The sequence below is a fragment of the Hevea brasiliensis genome, chromosome 17 (genome assembly GCF_030052815.1).
Source record: "Hevea brasiliensis isolate MT/VB/25A 57/8 chromosome 17, ASM3005281v1, whole genome shotgun sequence".
Taxonomy (NCBI): Eukaryota; Viridiplantae; Streptophyta; class Magnoliopsida; order Malpighiales; family Euphorbiaceae; genus Hevea; species Hevea brasiliensis.
In genome coordinates, this window is record NC_079509.1 from 8,708,028 (window position 1) to 8,725,563 (window position 17,536).

Here is a 17,536-nt window from a genome sequence, read left to right on the forward strand (position 1 = left end):
TCAAGTTCCCGCTAGGGTCTCTGGCCAGCAAACTTGGAGATTGGAGATCTAGATAGAGGGGAATGTCATGAACAATGAGGGAAAAAGCAGCAAGAGAGGCTTCCTGCAGTGGAATTGTTTGCCGGATGATGAGTCTGCCTAGGAGTATTGTAGGGGGATTTTCAAGAGTAATGGGTCACAGTATATTTCGAATAGGAATAGGATCAGGAAGAAGAGATCAGAATCTACCATTAAACTTTCAACTGCAACCTCCACAAGAGGCCCTAATTACACCAGAAGAGTGGGCCTTTCTAGCTACTTTTGAGCAGCAATATGGTTCTACGCATCCTTTCTTCTATGCTTGCCATTTCATGGAGCTTTAAAGTTAGCAGAGGATGAGCGAAAGTTTGTGTTCATGTATCTCCACTCTCCCCATCACCCCTTCACTCCCTCTCTCTGTGGGGAGGCTCTATGTTCAGAATTGGTGCTACAGTTTCTAGATGCAAACTTTGTTTGCTGGGGAGCACTTGCAGATAGAGGAGAAGGTTTGCAGATGGCTGCAACCTTGCAACCTGTGAGCTTTCCATGCTGTGCAGTAGTGGCTCCAGCTGCTGCTAATAGCTTAGCAGTGCTGCAACAAGTAATGTTTATTCATCCCCATCATATATTTTACACAAGTATATATATAATTGCCTTTGTTGAGTCAATCTGAGTCGATTATGTTTAGATGGAAGGGCCAATTTCTCCAGCAGAGTTGAAGGAGATTCTGCAGAGGACAGTAGAGGAGCAAGGATCTGCCTCTGGCAATCCAAGAGCAAACCAAAAGGAGAAGACTAGAGCAAGGGACAAGGCAGAAGAGAAGATAAGAGCAGATTGTCAAGTTAGAGAAGAACAAGACGCAGCTTTTCTTGCAGCTCTGAAGATAGAAAAGGTGTGTGTCACATGCCATGCTTCTTTTTTTTAACTAATTCAGATTTACAAGGCTCAAAATTGACAATCAACCACCAACTTTTCCCTTTCTAGGAGAAGGAAAAACCCAAGAACTTACATCCAGAGCAAAAGGCTCAGAGACCAGTTCATACTTTCCCCTCAAATACTAAAGCAGATTACGAGAAGCCTAGGGACAATGCAACACAGAAACAGTACTATGGTAAAGGCAGAGAAGCTTCCACCATTAGAGAAACTCAATTTAAAGAAACTGCTGCTCAATCTAAGGATCCTCAAGTTACACAGGTATTACTATACCATTAATCATGCAAGCGTTCTGCAATAATTAGTTAAACAAGCTTTATGATTCAATTGCTTGATTAATTTTGAGATTTTGATATGGTTTCCAAATGGTGAAAGAAGGGAACACTGTTTCTTCAGCTGAGATAAGGTCCAGTCAATCTACAAATACATTGATTCATTAGGCCTACCTGACATTGTTAACTATAGATTGATATCAAGCTTCCCCAGAAGAGTCTATGGTGTTGATCAGATGGGAATGACACTTAAGGATGCAGGACTCTACCCTAAAGCAACCCTTTTCCTAGAGCTTCTGTGATATAAGTTCTAGCACACCAGTATGGCAATGACCAAATAGAAACTTGTTTAGTATCCCATATATGTGATATATCTTGCCTTTTCATCTAAATGATTTGCTTGAATAAGCACAAGCACAAGGCCTAAATTAAATAATTGAAGTTTGATCTTGATCCCCTCTTAATATCCTAAGGAAATATACAGTATACCCTAAGCACTGCATTATAAGGCCTCTTGTTAGTTTTAATGGTGATCACAGTGAATGTAACAAAAAAAAAAAAAAAAAAAAAAAGAAGAAGAAGAAGAAGAAGAAGAAGAAGAAGAAAAGAAAAGTTCATGGCAATTACGACGGGTTCATTGAATAATTTCACCCATTAGCCTCCTTATCGCCTCGTTTCCCTCAATCCTAAAGTTTGAGCAGAATAAAACTATTGGCCTTTTTTTCATTTATTTTACCACAGTGAAATAAAATTCAACGCAATCATTGTTGCCGTCTTTGAGAAATCATGAATAGTGAAAGTGTGGAAATACAAATCTTATCTATATGCTTTATTCAAAGATGAAGCTTGTATATCACCTCATTCATAATGCCATTTTATCAAAATGAAATTATATACCATATCCAACTTAATGGATAAGCTTATATCATCTTGTTTCTTCTTCTCCTTACCAAGAAAGGCATGCTATGTTGAAAATAATAATTAACTTCATCCAACTTCATCATTTTCTGCTAGAGGAGAAGCAACAGTTTCCATTATGTACATGTTTTTCCCAAGAAATGATGTCCTTGGTGGAAACTAAGAAGAAAAAGATTGAAATCTTTCTTGAACCCACTAGAAAAGTAAAGGCAAGAGCATCATTAGAAAGTGAAAGGAATGACCTAGTGGGTAGTTAAGTGCAAGATTTCTTCACTGCAATGCAAATGAGGAAGAATATATGTATATGATATTTCTACTATCCTCCTTCAAAACAAAATCTATGCAATAAATAACCTAAGAACAACAGGGAAATGGACAGCATTGCATGATAAATTTAATAATAATATTTTGTCTAGATAGATGATAATTAAATTGTTTCAGAAGTAAATTCTAATGATAACTTTTGACTCAATTGCCTTTAGATTTTCATGCTTGGCAGCATATGATTAATTCCATTCCACTTATTTACTTTCTTGTTGTAAAATATAAGCTAAGAGTAATGTTATAATTCACCAATTATCATTTATGCTACATCTAGATTTGAACCCTGAGGCCTGATCTCATGGACTACGTACAATTAAGCCCCTCCATCATTGGACTATTACCATAACCAAATTCTGGAGGGGACAGTGTCTCAGAGCCAATAGAACCTTGAATACACACAAAAGAAGTAGCTAGCTATAAAATAAAATCCATTAACATAAGGACAAAATCAAGAACCTTGCCATGATCAAACCTGTTAAAGGACAAGAAGAAGCCAACAGTTGTGCCTCTTGGCTTTATATGGTATTGGCAGGCAACAATTTTTGGTTTACACAATAAGCATGCATGAGATATTTTGTGGGCCAAGAAATAAATAAATAAAATAAAGAATATTCTTGAAGTGATATCCAAAAAACAGTTAACATCCACTAAAATATGTCGCCTTCTATCCTACATTGTATACATGAAAGGACTGGAATCTGTTAAATCTGTTAGAAAAAGAATGTTTTCTTTCTCAATCCATTTTGACGGTAGTGGTTGTAAAGATGCTTATATATCATCAGGGGGATTTTCTCCTTGATATGTGGTGTTCTTTTAGCAAAAATCATATTCAAGATGATTGCTGCTATAAGGGTCACATGATGGCAAGTAATTTGTCTAGGTTTTTCACCTAAACAAACTAATGCATTATTAGACAATAGACACATCAACCACAAGGACACACATAGATATCAGTTGTACGGTGCTCCTTCTATGCACAAAAGCCGACATTTTTCAAGAAAATTAAGAGAATAAGCTTCATTGAGGAATTGAAATCTTTAACTCACATTCAAAAGTATTGGATACCCAATCTTTGCAAGCTCTTCAGTTGTCCATAAACCCCTTTGCACTAATCTTTGCTAAATAGTAAATATCTCTCAACGAACTCATTATAGCTCAGTCCTTTGCTTGCAATTTCTCCTAGGAGGATGAAGAGATTGGAGATTGGCCCACTTGATTAAAACACCTATATCAATATCGATCAATCAAAATCCTTCTCATTCTTCTCCATCGATCACAATTCTGTTGATTCATCCCAATTTTAGAGGTGCTTATAGAGACAGAGATCACTTTTCGGCAGTTTTTCACGGGAGAGAACCGCCGTAAACGGCCCCTATAAGAGATTTGAAACCTGTTTCATGGGCCTGGGTCCTTTCGGCTTATCATGAGTGAACTCCGGCCTGTTTTTTTCAATTATATATGAATTTAGATGGATAAGGGAAAAAAATAATTAAAGATATAAAATTTAAAATTGGGGTTATGCATTATTAGTTATAATTAAATAATTGATCTGAATTAATAAAATTTAATTATTTTAATAAAAATAAATTTAATTTCGTTCAATTTTAATTAATAATTATAAAAATTTTTAATTTTCAATTATAAATTAAATTCAAATAACAAAAGTAATAGAAATAACTAAATTTATATTTATTAATTAATATATTAATTATAATTTTATTAATAATATATTAATAAAAATTATTATTTTTACGACTTTATAAAAGTATTTAACTTATAATTATTCTATTATTAATATTTTATAAATAAATAATTATAAATATATTTTAATTAATAATTAATTAATTAATTAATAATATAAAATATATTTTTTATTTTTCTTTGATTAATTCAGTTATAATTAATAACTAACTTAATATTTTTGTTTTCAGTTAATTTTTATTTTTTTTCAATTTCAATTCAATTTGATTAATATTTTAAAGTTGGTTAATAATTTAATTAATTAAAAATTTAATTTAACTAACCAAATGCCCACCCAATTTAAAATGTATTAAGAAATTATTACTCATCAAAAAAATATATTCATTAAATTAAAGTTTCAAAATTCATTCACAAATTAAATTAAAATTACAAAAATTAACATTAAAATTTATATTCAATAATAAAATTTTACATAATTAATTAAGCATATATAAATAAAAATTATGTTCAATAATAAAAATATAAAAATATGCAATACAACACATCATGCTTTCATCATAGATATTGATTAACAAATTTGATGACAAATCGTTTTAACAGAATATAAATATTTTTAATGTAAAACAAAATAAAATTTAAATGGTCACTTTGAAACCCACCAAATTTCTAATGCAAGAAATGATCATAGTTTGCAAAATCCATTTTTATTTTTATATACCCAACTTTTTTTTTTCCTAGCTTCACCGACGACAAGTCGTTCAGTTTTCCAGCTGAACACGCTCATTTTATCTCCTTCAATTTGTAGAGTTTTCTTATTTGAATCGTATTAATGAAGCCAAAGGGTTGGCCAAAAGTAACCTATTTATAGGAAAATATTAAAAAAAAAAAAAGAATTGTTATTTATTCATAATATTAAAAAAATATATATTTTTCTTAATATTTGGAGTAATCAAAAAAATTAATTTTTTCATAAAATTGAAGTAACTTTCTGAAAAAAAGTTTTCTAAAAAATTAAAAAATAGAGTTTCGTAATCAAAATGGGAAAATCAATTTTTCTATTTTTTAAGATTTAATTAAAATTTGAAAAACAATTTTAAATTATTCTTTATTGTTTTTCTTTATAATAAAAGTCATGTTTTCAACTATTTTTAAATGAAAAATAATGATTTTTTTTATAATTAAAATTATACTATAAATTTTGTATAATTAAAATTAAATAATTATTTTAAAATTTTTATTTACAATGATGAAAAAAATCATATTATTATAAAATAAATAAATAACACATTAAAAAATTTTAAAAATAAAATGAAAATTTAAATATATTTTATAGTGATTTATTTATTTTTTAATTATGACATATATGAATAATTTTTTATTTATTTGAATTAAAAAATTGCTTTGTTGTAAGTGAACACGATTTTCATTTTTTTTTATTTTTTATAAAAATTAAAATTGGGGTTTTCTTAAAGTAAACAGATCCACAATTTTCTTAGAAAATAAAAATAAAAAACAGAAAACATTTTTCAACTAGTAAATAAACCTTTAATTTTTTTTAATTTATAATATTATAAAATTAATTTTCAATATTTATTATTAAGTATAAAAAACATAAAAATAAAAATAGTAAATTGTGACAGGTGATGACCACCTAAAATCAAAGAAGAACTAGTGATAATCGATAACTAACAATCATAAATTTATAAATTCTTATATTTTAATAAAATATTAAAATTTTGAAAAATGACTTTCTTTTAATAGAGGTAAGCATTTTTCTTAATTTTTCGTTACATTTTATCATATTAAAAATATTTTTATTAATTAATTATTAAGCATCCCAACCCAAATATAAAAAAATGTGGATAATATATTTTTTAAAAAACAAATTGAGTTAGGGATAATAAAAGTTTTTCAACCCGATTTGCCTTGTCCCAAATTTAATCAATTTTCTTTGATCATGCCTTGACCTTGTTTTGTGCGACATAGGGACGGGAAGACTTTTTATCTATTTTGAAATCTCATTATCTGCCGTACATAGCAATATATTATTATTTTTTATTAAAAAATAATTTATTTTTATATATTTAAATATTATAATTTTAACAAAATATAAATATATTATTAAAATAATATGTAAATCTTATATTTCTAACTAAATTTTATTTTTTAATAAATAAATTTATATTATAAAAAAAAAATCCTTACAGAGAAACCCACTTTGCCCTATCCCGATTCCAAACTCTTATGAGGTGGAGATGGAGGAGCGATCCCTTCCCAATGCTATTCCTAAATGGAGCACAAAGTCTACGAAGAAATTTTCTCAATTCAATTATTCATAGCCTTAATCAAGAAGGAAGAGTAGTTGAGAAAAACGTTTGACCCAGTAGCTTGTTAAGATTTGGAGCCCAATGCTCCGGCCCATATGATAACCTCCAATTTTAGCCATAACACCTCAAAATGACGCTGCTCCATTCTCCTCTACCAAGTAATGCTGTTTTCTTTGACCTTTTCCCGGGAAACAAACGAGCACGAAAGAAGCACCATTGAATTCCCAAAACTCGCATTCTCAAGCTCGGTCGAATTCCCTAAACTCCAAAATTCAGTAAGTTTCTTGACCAAATGGCGTTTCGCATTTGCCACAATCTAGGCCGCCCATTAATTGTTCCCATCAATTTGACTAAAACTCCCTCTCGAAACTGCAATTTCTCTGTTCAGAATTGCAGTTTAGGCCCTAATCAGTCTCATAAGGTAACTATTTTTCATTCTTTTCACGCTATGCTCTGTTTGGTTGCTGAGAAAGGCTAAGAACAAGAAGAGAAAGTCTTGAACTTTTGTAGCACATAACTAAGATTTGAGATTTATTGCTTTCAACAAACTATTTGCATTTGCTTTCAAATTGGTATGGGCCATATTTTGTTTTCTTTCAATTGTTCATGCATTAATTATGGTGGATCTCCCCCTTCCCCTTACCCCCTCACCTTTTCTCACTCTTCCTCTATCTGGCAGCTAGTTTCAAAGGTAAAAGATAAGCTTGAGAAAGAGCATCATGGTCTTCCAGTTGGAAAAAATGGAAGAGATGATGAAGACATGATCCTCTGGTTTCTAAAGGACCGGAGGTTTTCTGTTGAAGAAGCTGTTGCAAAACTGACCAAAGCCATTGTATCCTCAATCAACTTGTTCTTGCTTTCGCAAAGCAGAGATTTTTAATATAGGTTTACAAGTCTCATTTTGCTGCTTTTGAATAATCTGGTTCATCGAAAAGTAAAAACATCGAATTGTATGAACTGATAAATTGAAGGAGCTTTAATGCCCGTAATTTCAGCTTTTAGTTTCCTTCTAAAATTTTTAGAAATGGCGTCAAGAATTTGGAGTGTCCACATTGACTGAAGAGTCCGTGAAGAGTGTAGCAGACACTGGAAAAGCCTATGTGCACGACTTTCTTGATGTCTATGATAGACCAGTACTTGTAGTGGTGGCATCCAAGCATTTTCCGGGTGTAAGTTCTGTTGTGGAATTGCCCTTTTTCTCATTTTACGTATCTCTTGGCTTTGTAAGTAACTGTTTTTTAATTTGACACATAAATGCACAATGTAGTTAATAGTCTTTGCAGTCACAAAAGAAAGAAGCAATGAGTATTTTGTGTATATGTTAAGCCATTTTTAGATCTGCATTGCCATTGGAACTATAATCCACAATACTGACTCATGAATGGAGTAGTTAAAGCTTGGAAGGATATTAGGGAACATCTCACCTTCTTTTCTAATTCATCAATCTACTCAACTTAAGAAAGTCTTGTTTCCAAACTTGTTGGGGTTCACTAATGAAGCTCAAATATTAGATGAGGTAATTTTTATTATAAATATTGGAATAATTTCTCTCTCTCTCTCTCTCTCTCTCTCTCTCTCTCTCTCTTTTGCATTTTCTTTGATCAAGTTAGCCGCATGTTCCCCTATTGTACATATTTATATTCTCGTGCTACTTGCAATTGTGCTTCCACTATCATTTTTCATTAATGGCTGAATGAATAGTTTAAATTCCCAATGCCTAGTTTTCTGTGAATTTCATAACTCAAACCATGATTCATTTGAATATGGAATTATTTGTTACTTCTGGTGTGAGTTCTAATAATAAGCATAGAATGAGTTATACCAGGTGCATGAACCTGTTGAGAATGAGAAGTTGTGCGTCTTTCTAGTTGAGAAGGCATTGGCAAAGCTCCCAGCTGGAAAAGACGAAATACTAGGAGTATTTGATCTCAGGGGCTTTGGTACTGGAAATGCTGATCTCAAGTTCTTGACCTTTGTGGTAATTGTTGAAAATTAGATGCTGTTTTTGGATTACAAGGAGGCGGATTACAAAATTGTCAATGCCTCAAACCTATATATCAAATGTCTCTTTCTTATCTTCCAAAGAAAAGCATGAAATTTTATGACAAGTATTTTAACTGTATCAGACTGATACTGTTGCTAAAAATTTGCTGATGCTGCAGAAATTAATTCCAAATTATATATATATATATATATATATATATAAACCTCTCGGACTCTCTTCTCGTAGTGAAGTTATCAAAAAATCATATTTACTTAATCTCTCATGTCATTACTTTATTGTAATATTACAATATGTCATGATTGCCTAGCAATTGTATCAAGGACAATTTGGATTGATTTAGTACTCTAATTTTTGGCAGTTTGATGTATTTTACTACTATTATCCAAGGCGGTTGGGCGAAGTCCTCTTTGTGGATGCTCCATTCATATTTAAGCCATTTTGGCAGTTAGCCAAGCCCTTGATAAAATCCTATGCATCTCTGGTATGATATATCGGTACTTGTTTTATTGTCATTCTTAGTAAATTTGCATATTTTTTGTACAATAAAGCTCAAGAGATTATATTAGTGTACTTTTTCATGCAGCTTCTGATATTTTGTAATTTGTTGCAGCTTATTTTTAGTATGTGAATTTATAGGTTGCCACAAAAATGGCTATTGGTCTAAGGGCACACAAATAGATTAGCATAACTGAGTAGGTGTTTGACTTGAATGATTAAACTTGTGGATGTTGATTGAAAATTTCTGGATCTGTATTCTCACAGATAATTTAAGAGCTTCCTGTGTGATCGAAAAAAATTGAACACCTCCCAAATTATTACTATGGATTGTGAACATATGCTGCATGCTTTTCTCTTTTCAGCAGAAGATGAGAGGAAGCCATTATGAGCCTATTATCTCTAACCCAGCCACCTAAGTTAGGCACAGGCAGCAATTTTGCTTGATTTTGGTCAACTGTGAATGATTTATTTATTAAGAAAAAAATTGAACAACCAGCCAAATCCAACATATGGCCCATTTGCATTACTGTTGTGCTACAGAGCACCTATTTCTTGTTCTAAGACATTTATCTAGTGCACTCTAGTCACTTCTAGCTTCCCCATGTTCTGCATTTCTAAAGAGTGAATCCAGTATGTTCTCTACATTTTCTCTTGAACTCCAACAGAAATTAGGGTTCATCAGTTTGAAATAGATATATTAGTTTGGCGATGCAAAAGTTAGTTATCAATCACTTCAGTGGTTTATGTCATTATGAGTAAATAAGGAAGGCATATTTAGCTGGTGACTTTTTGTTGTATTAGAGACTTGAGTCTGCTTGCCTAGATAACAAGGTAAATCCTGTTGGCAATTGAAGTATTTTGTCCTTGCTTTCACTGAAAGGTAAGTTTTAGAATGCTGCCACATATGAATATCTTTTCCACGGCCAGGCATATACAAGTCCTGTCAAAGAAAAGTTTGCTTGCTTATAGATGTACATGACCTAATCTCGAGTATTTGGAATTAGTTGCATCTATCAGGATTCTCTTCCCTCAAGTTATCACAGCCAACACCTTGTCATTTGTTCATCCATTGGTATTGCCACTGAATCTCATGTTCTGGATTCTATTCCGTTGTATCTATCTTTGGCTTATACTCATTCAGTTGTTATTTTGTATCAAGTATGCATCTAGTGCCTCACACCCCAAAATTTGTTTTTGATATACTAATGCTCCAGCCTCTGTAGGCATAATTCTGTTAATCATCACAGGTGATGGTGCTTTAACTAATTTCATGTTTGTCCAGTCAGTTAAATGTCACTTAGTACAACTATTATTCATTTGTTTTTTCACGTTTTATACTGACATCTGAATATTTGATGACTCGTAAAATTATGATTAGAAACCCATTTGAAATAAATCATGCTACAGTTTTTTGATACTATGCCATTCTGCTTTTCTGCCCTTGTGCCTATTTTCGTTTATTTCAACTGTTCATTTGTTTCTGAAGGTGAGATTTTGCTCAGTGGACACTATAAGGAAAGAATATTTTACAGAAGAAACTGTACCGGCAAACTTCAGAGATTAAAGCATTCTTAGTCTTGAAATATCTGGTTGGCTTGGTCGGGAGTTATAATACTGATGATCAATTTGAGATATCGCAGCTTTATCTGTTGTTGAATACAGAAGGAGCAAATTTGACCACTCAAATCTTAACTGGCCAACATTTATCCTCGGGTAAAACTCAGGAATGGCATTTTTAGAGGCCATTAGAAGTGAAACTAGTTTCCTTTTCCAGCTCCTGACAGGAGGACTCCAGCCTATTTGTTCTTTTCTCTCTTGTGATTGTATTCTTTCATGATTCTTTTAAATGAAAGGTGTTTGTATCAAGTGTCAACAATGAAAGGTTTCTTGCATTACTAAAACGCATTGTATTTGATATAATACATGCTTTCATTTCTATTATTTTAAAATTACATGCAAAAAATTGAAGATTATTGGATACGTGTTTTTTAGATTCACATATATACGAGTAAAGGAGATTTTTTAGTGTTCCTGCAAAAAATCTTGTTGAGGCGTGGGAAAGCCTGTCAGTTTTTCATTTTACGAAAAAGAAAAGTATGATAATCAGTAGATTTGGGCTTGATATCAAAATATAAGTTTTTTTTTTTATAAAATAAATATTATAATTTGTTTTAAAAATAAAATTAAACACTTAAACCACTCAGTAGCAAATTAAATTTAACTAAAATAAAAAATATGCATTTAATATAAAAAATAAAAATATATATATTTTATATTATTAATTAATTATTTAATTAATGATAAATAATATGTTATTATGAAAATTACAATTAATACAAATTTTAAAATTTTTATAATTATTAATAAAAATTTAAATTAAATTAACTTTTTTAAAATAATTAAGTTTTAACTCTTGGATTCGATTAGAAACTTTTTTTAATGTAAATTCTCATCGTCTGGCAAAGGCATTCGATTACAAAACCTATCCATGGGACCCGGATCCATCATTTTGGCAAATCTGGGCAGGGCGGTCCAGCTTATGCCAGGGATAGATCAAACCATGGGGAAAATCGTAAATTCGTCAAGCAAAGGCCTCATTATAGAGTAGATGCTTCCAACCGAACTAAACTGCTTGTTTCTTGCGAAACAGTAAAAGAGAGAGCAAGGATGATGGAGAAGCCCAGGTTGTCAATTGCAGTATTGACTTTGCTTTATTTGCTGGCGCAAGTCATCGCGATCGAGAAACCCCAATACGAAATAGTACATGCAGAATCAGATTTTGAGGTCAGATTATACACTCAATCCACATGGATGGCTGCCCCAGTAAGTGAAATCTCTTTCGAAAAGGCTACCTTGGATGGCTTTCACAGGTGAACTCTTACATCTTTTGTGTTTATTTTTGATGTTTGATTGCTTTGGGCAAAGGCATAAAATTTCGGTTTCTTAGATTATGATTATTGTTTCTCGACCATGGAAGATTAACCCATGTTTGGTTGATGAGGAGCTTAGGAAAAGAAATGAAATCAGGAATTTGATTCATTTTTATTTGAGATTTATTTTGATTGGTATTTGTTTGGATAAGTTGGGCTGAAATTGTTTTTCCAAAGAAAAAAAAGCTTGATTAGTGATTATTTAGAAGCTGTCCGAGAAGCTGAGAATTAGAATTTGGAAGTCTGCCTTATCCAGGGAGAACAACTTAATATATATATATATATATATATATATATATATATATATATATATATATTAAGTTGAGATATTTTTAGGGTTTTTATCAGAATTTAATACCACACTCGAGATATATTGGGGGAATTTTTCTTGTTCTTTGTTTGTATAGCTTGGAACTTGACCTATGTTCTCAACTGAATATTTAGAGCAAAATTTTCACTGGCCATTTGATTGACGCATAATCATATTGCTTAATCTCTTTTTTTTTTTTTTTTTTTTTTTAATTCTTATTACAAATGATTAGTTTATTTTCTCTGTGTAATACTTAAATGGATGCATCTGTCTGAGTATAGCTTCTGTACAGAGGTTCTTAGACTGACCCCTTTATGATATCTTTTATTTTTTATGAACACCAAGGTGTCAACTTCATTGTTTTCATTTCAGAGATTCAATGTCTTCCACTCACGTGTAGAATTGGCAGTTATCTTTTTCCATTGGATTAAGTAGGCTTTCTGGAAAAACAAATAATAAGTATACAAGCTATAATGGCACTCAGCTTGTTTTGATGGTGTAGAGAAATTTACTCTCTCAAGTAAGCTTGCTTTCACAGAAGCAACTCTTTTCTCCCCCTTCAAACCAATTATCAATATTTGTTTCGTTTAAGTAAAAAACAACAGCTTTGTTGCGATTTTCAATAATTGTGGAATTTGGATCTGGCAATGAAAACATGATAACTGCTCCCAAGCAGCACAATAAGATTGTTAAGTTTAAATGAATTATTCACTTTCCTGTATTGCATAGTCTTGTACACACCTTCGATGAATATAATGCATAACCTTCCTAGTCCTAGATCCACTTTCCCATAAAGTGGCATTCTGATTTTTCATTTTCGTAATATTATCCTGTTGTTTTCCTTTCAGGTTGTTCCAGTTCATCCAAGGTGCCAATCTAAATTGGACTAGGATTCCAATGACAGCTCCTGCTGTGACTAGTATAGTCCCGGAAGCTGGGCCGTTTCAGTCATCAGCCTACTCTGTTCTATTTTACTTGCCCTTGAAATTCCAAGCTGACCCGCCAGTCCCTATTCCTGAACTGCATCTGAAACCTTATGTTTGGGACAGTCATTGTGTTGCTGTGAGGAAATTCTCAGGGTATGCAAAAGATGACAACATTATCAAAGAAGCTAAAAAACTTTCTGTCAGCTTGAGGAGGTCTCCGTGGACTAACGCAACTTCTGCAGAAAGTAATTTTGCCTACTCCATTGCTCAGTATGATTCTCCATTCCATTTCATTGGGCGTGTTAATGAAGTATGGGCAGATATTAATGCAACTGGCGGTTGTGAATACAGTAAAATAGCAGCTTACTGACAGATTGTTAAGTCACTGTCTGTGACAGTTATACGTGTGCCTGAAAAAACCAGTTAAAGACGTATTGCAGTTAATTAAATTCCCTGTCTGTATGTATATATTGAAGTCTATGCAGTTGTAAGACCAGAAACATAATACCCTGCTTTTCAAAAAAAAAAATCCTATGTGTTTCAGTCCAGCTCCTGTATCTATAATATATATTTTAGTCCTGGAAGTGAACTTTTTGTTGATAGCACAACAGAAGAGCAAAGAGAATCAGAATTATTGTTTGTATACAGATTGCCATATAGAATATTTAAATTACCGTAAGTCTCTTTACAGAAGACGAGTCATGAGATATTTTGATATATTTGCCTCTTGCACTTTGCTTGAAAGCTAAAACTTCATGATGCTCAAGTGTCAATGTGCATGGCAGAGTTTTATTGAAAGGATTTGTGATGCAAAATGATTCAGAGCTGGATTCGTTAGTTTTAAAGTTTCCTATTCTAATTAGATTTTATTTCAGCCTTTTTCTATTTCATTGTAGTTTCCTATTCTATTTAGAATTTATCATATTTCCTATTCTTTTTAGGATTTACTAAGTTTTCCTATTTTAATTAAGATTAGTTATATTCCTATTTTATTTAGGCTTTTTTAAAGTATTTAAGTTTATCTAAACTTCCTAAAAAGTAAATTTATTTCCTACTAGGTTTAAGAGATCAAACTTTATAAATAATCTATATATCCTATATAATTTCAATTTTTAGAGTTTTTTAATCAATAGAAGATAACCATAGGTTCTCTCAATTTTCATTTTTTGCGTACGAGTGTGTTCTTTATTTGCGAGCTTCACGCTGTGTCAAAATATGCTCTCCGCACTAAGAGTTTCTGAAAAAAATATGTTCTGCAGTTAGCCCAAAACTGCTGTAAAGCAACTCAAACTTCCTGTAAAGCAACTCCACAATTTTAACCGTGTAAAAAAGAATAAGAAGAAGAAGATGGTTACGATTTTCAAATGCTCACCACACTATAGGTCATTCTCGCAGTTGCAAGCAACAGCAAGTGGCTATTCCTACTATGTTCTGTCTCACGTTTTTTAGTTCTTATTTGAAAAGAATCTATTTAACTTCACTTGAAACCCTAGGTACATTAAGGTAGAAGATCAACACTATGCAAGCATTCCTGAAACACAAATAGAGCCAACAATAATACTTATAATTATCAGAATCCTGTAGACACGCTTTCCACATTCTAACTGATATTTCTAATCTAAAACAATGAATGAACTGTTTATTGTACATGAAAGGTACAATAATTAATATCTGGCAAGTTCTTTACTTAACAAGGCTGTGATGAAGCATTAATTTGGACGGCTTTTTGGGTAAAGGTAAGATGGCAAAGATGGCCCAACAGTAGGAACCTTGTTTCCCAGCATAGGGAGCTTGATTTGACTACAGTAAACAATAAATAAGAGAGACGTAAGTAATAAGAAAACTAAAATGGGGGAATACATAACATCCATGATTTTCAGGGATGAAATGCTTGTTTTGGAAATGCTTAGCCATAGGTACTCCCCTTCAACAAGTGCAGCTCCTGAGGTTCAAGATAGATCCCCAGGACCAAATACTATTTCTTTACCACCTAGACACAATGCATCTTCAAGGAGTGATGCCACATAAGGGACTCGGAAACAGTACTGTCCAAAGTAGTTTTGGTTTCTGGAGATGTTGCTTGAGTCACCCCATGATTGTGAGCACAGCTGCTCACCTCTCTCCCAGGTCTTGGTCAAATTTGCTCTTGGTACCAGATCTAGTGTGTTGTAAATGGCAAAAAATCCTGACAAAGCATGAAAGCGTCCGGTTGGGTAAGCTGTCAAATTAAGAATGCTACAGCCTGCAGAACACGAATTGAAGTTACAGGTGAGAACTTTCAGAAGTAAATCTTACATTTTTCTTCAAGAAGAAAAAGGCAGGCCATATTAAAGGAAATGCATATTTCATAAACCCATTCTATATAACAAATCATTGGTATGTGGTCTGGAGTAAACTGGAAGTAGGAACCTCAGAAGTTAATCATCACAACTGAATGCTTATGCTAGCAAAGATGTACCAACAATTTCATTGGTGTCAATAAATATCTCCTTAATTTTTCATCATCCATGATCCTAGGGAAGGCTTATCATATTAAGTGTATGGATACTGCATAACAGAGAAGGCATTAATGACAGAGAAGGCATTAACGTATAGACCTATATGGTAGTGGTACTATGTATAAAACAACTGAAAATGCATTAACCTTCATAACCAAAATAAGAGAATCCAAGCCTAAATTATAAAATGACTAAGATCTTCAGAAATAAGCCTACGGATTCCTAATACTATCATGAAAAATTCTGAACCACGGGAACATGAAGATTTATATTTTATTGACATCTGAGTGTCAAATATGTATTTTGGAGAACATATTTGAACATTAGCATAATTTATGAAACATACCATTGTATGAAGACAGTCTTGCTTTCCAATTAGTGCGAACTGTTGGCTGTGACCAATCTGAACTGCTCAAGTTAAGAGCAGCAGCCCTGGCAATTACTTTGCATTGCTCCCAATCTGGATCTCCAACCAAATAAATATATTCACTTTTATGACTTTGACCACCCAAATTCTTTTTATGAATGATGTTAGGCCCATTGCAAGCATAGCAAGTATAATTTTGCAGAAAATCAGAACGTAGACAAGGATGCCTGAGTTTGAATTTTTAATCAGTACTTCCTTTAATGGGTTGCAACTGCCGGAGCATGGCAACTGTTCTATCAAATGCCTCGTTCAAGCCAACTGATGGCAATGAGTATGCTAAAATCTGGTGTCCAACGGAGCCAATCTTTGTTCTTATCAAGTGCATATTGTCTCTTGCCCCATCATGAACTTCCACAACAACCTGCAATGATGAACCTCCCAGATCTAGAAGTCCCAGTGTAGGCCCCTGCAATGAATTTCCCAAATTCCCCATTTTATAGTTCAAAGCCACCCAGCCATAATAAGCTTCTTCTTTCCCACCCAATACCCTTATCCAACTTCTTCGAGAAACAAATGTGTGTTCCTTCGGCACATGCTCCACATCATCCAAAACATGCCTAGCATCCTCAATTGGCAACCGCATAGTAATCACCCTTTACTAAGTCGCGAGCCTTGCTCGGCTCAAATGTGAAATAACCACCAGCCAATAACAACAAAATCACTAGACTAACTATACATATTCTCATGACCCGTTTATACCGAGTGAAACCCATGATTGAAAGCTTAATCTTCGAAGGTGATTTAGGTTCCACTTCCATATTTTAATTTTCAACATTAATGAATTCCAAAAACTAATCACACTTTTTCTTTCTTTCTAATTCATCTCCATTGTCAAGAATTCTAAAGCTAACAACAAAATTGATCTTTTCAGCTGCGAAATCGCATGGAAATGTTCCAAAATAGATTGGCTGAATGGCTGTAATCCGTAGATCGATTCGAATAATTTGAAAATTAGCTGAAAATGAAACTAATGTACCTTGGTTTATCGTTTAGCTTTGTTTTTGCTCCTGTTTCCCTGAATCCCAAACAGTTTTGGCGAATCAGCAGTGGGAATTGGAAGAACTGACCTTTGTTCAGTGAGTATGAGACAGCAATGTACTGGCTGGTTGCTGCCCATTGGGATTGCTCAGACGAGGGATGATGACAGGTCAGCTTGGTACGAAATGGGAAATCTCTTTTCTTTCTTTTTAAAAAAAAATAATAAAAAATGTTTTTTTTAAATTTTATTTTGTGCTAAAAAATCTGATCGATTGTATGATTTGAGATTGATATTAATTTCAAATATCGGTTAAAAATAAAACAAAATTTGAAATTTTTTAAACATTTTTCACTATTTAATATTCCTTTGCTGGAATGGTTGGGTCAATTTTTAATAATTAATTCAAAATATTTAATAAATATCATTTTTAAAATAAACTTTTTTAAAGTAATTATGTTTTTAAAATTAAA

General features: G+C 32.6%; 2 protein-coding genes and 2 pseudogenes across 4 annotated transcripts; 3 read left to right on the forward strand and 1 right to left on the reverse strand.

Annotated features, from left to right (window-relative positions):
• Positions 1-62: 62 nt before the first annotated feature.
• Positions 63-1,615, forward strand: LOC110642600 (plant UBX domain-containing protein 10-like; annotated as a pseudogene).
• Positions 1,616-6,623: 5,008 nt separating this feature from the next.
• LOC110642823 (CRAL-TRIO domain-containing protein C3H8.02) lies at positions 6,624-10,916 on the forward strand. Of its 3 annotated transcripts, none has more exons than XM_021794990.2 (6): positions 6,624-6,914; positions 7,173-7,325; positions 7,516-7,662; positions 8,319-8,471; positions 8,857-8,979; positions 10,483-10,916. In XM_021794990.2, exons 1-6 carry the CDS (start codon positions 6,786-6,788, stop codon positions 10,558-10,560), a joined length of 783 nt encoding a protein of 260 aa, XP_021650682.2. In that variant the 5' UTR covers positions 6,624-6,785; the 3' UTR covers positions 10,561-10,916. The 3 variants fall into 3 exon arrangements, with proteins under 3 accessions (XP_021650682.2, XP_057995438.1, XP_021650683.2); XM_058139455.1 differs by having other exon boundaries at positions 6,624-6,913; positions 7,169-7,325; XM_021794991.2 differs by lacking the exon at positions 7,173-7,325.
• A 647-nt stretch (positions 10,917-11,563) lies between these two features.
• On the forward strand, positions 11,564-13,805 carry LOC110642819 (uncharacterized). Its single transcript, XM_021794985.2, has 2 exons — positions 11,564-11,866; positions 13,085-13,805. The coding sequence occupies exons 1-2, from the start codon at positions 11,664-11,666 to the stop codon at positions 13,530-13,532; spliced, it is 651 nt and encodes a 216-aa protein (XP_021650677.2). The 5' UTR covers positions 11,564-11,663; the 3' UTR covers positions 13,533-13,805.
• A 900-nt stretch (positions 13,806-14,705) lies between these two features.
• Positions 14,706-17,245, reverse strand: LOC110642805 (probable apyrase 7; annotated as a pseudogene).
• Between the last annotated feature and the right edge of the window lie 291 nt (positions 17,246-17,536).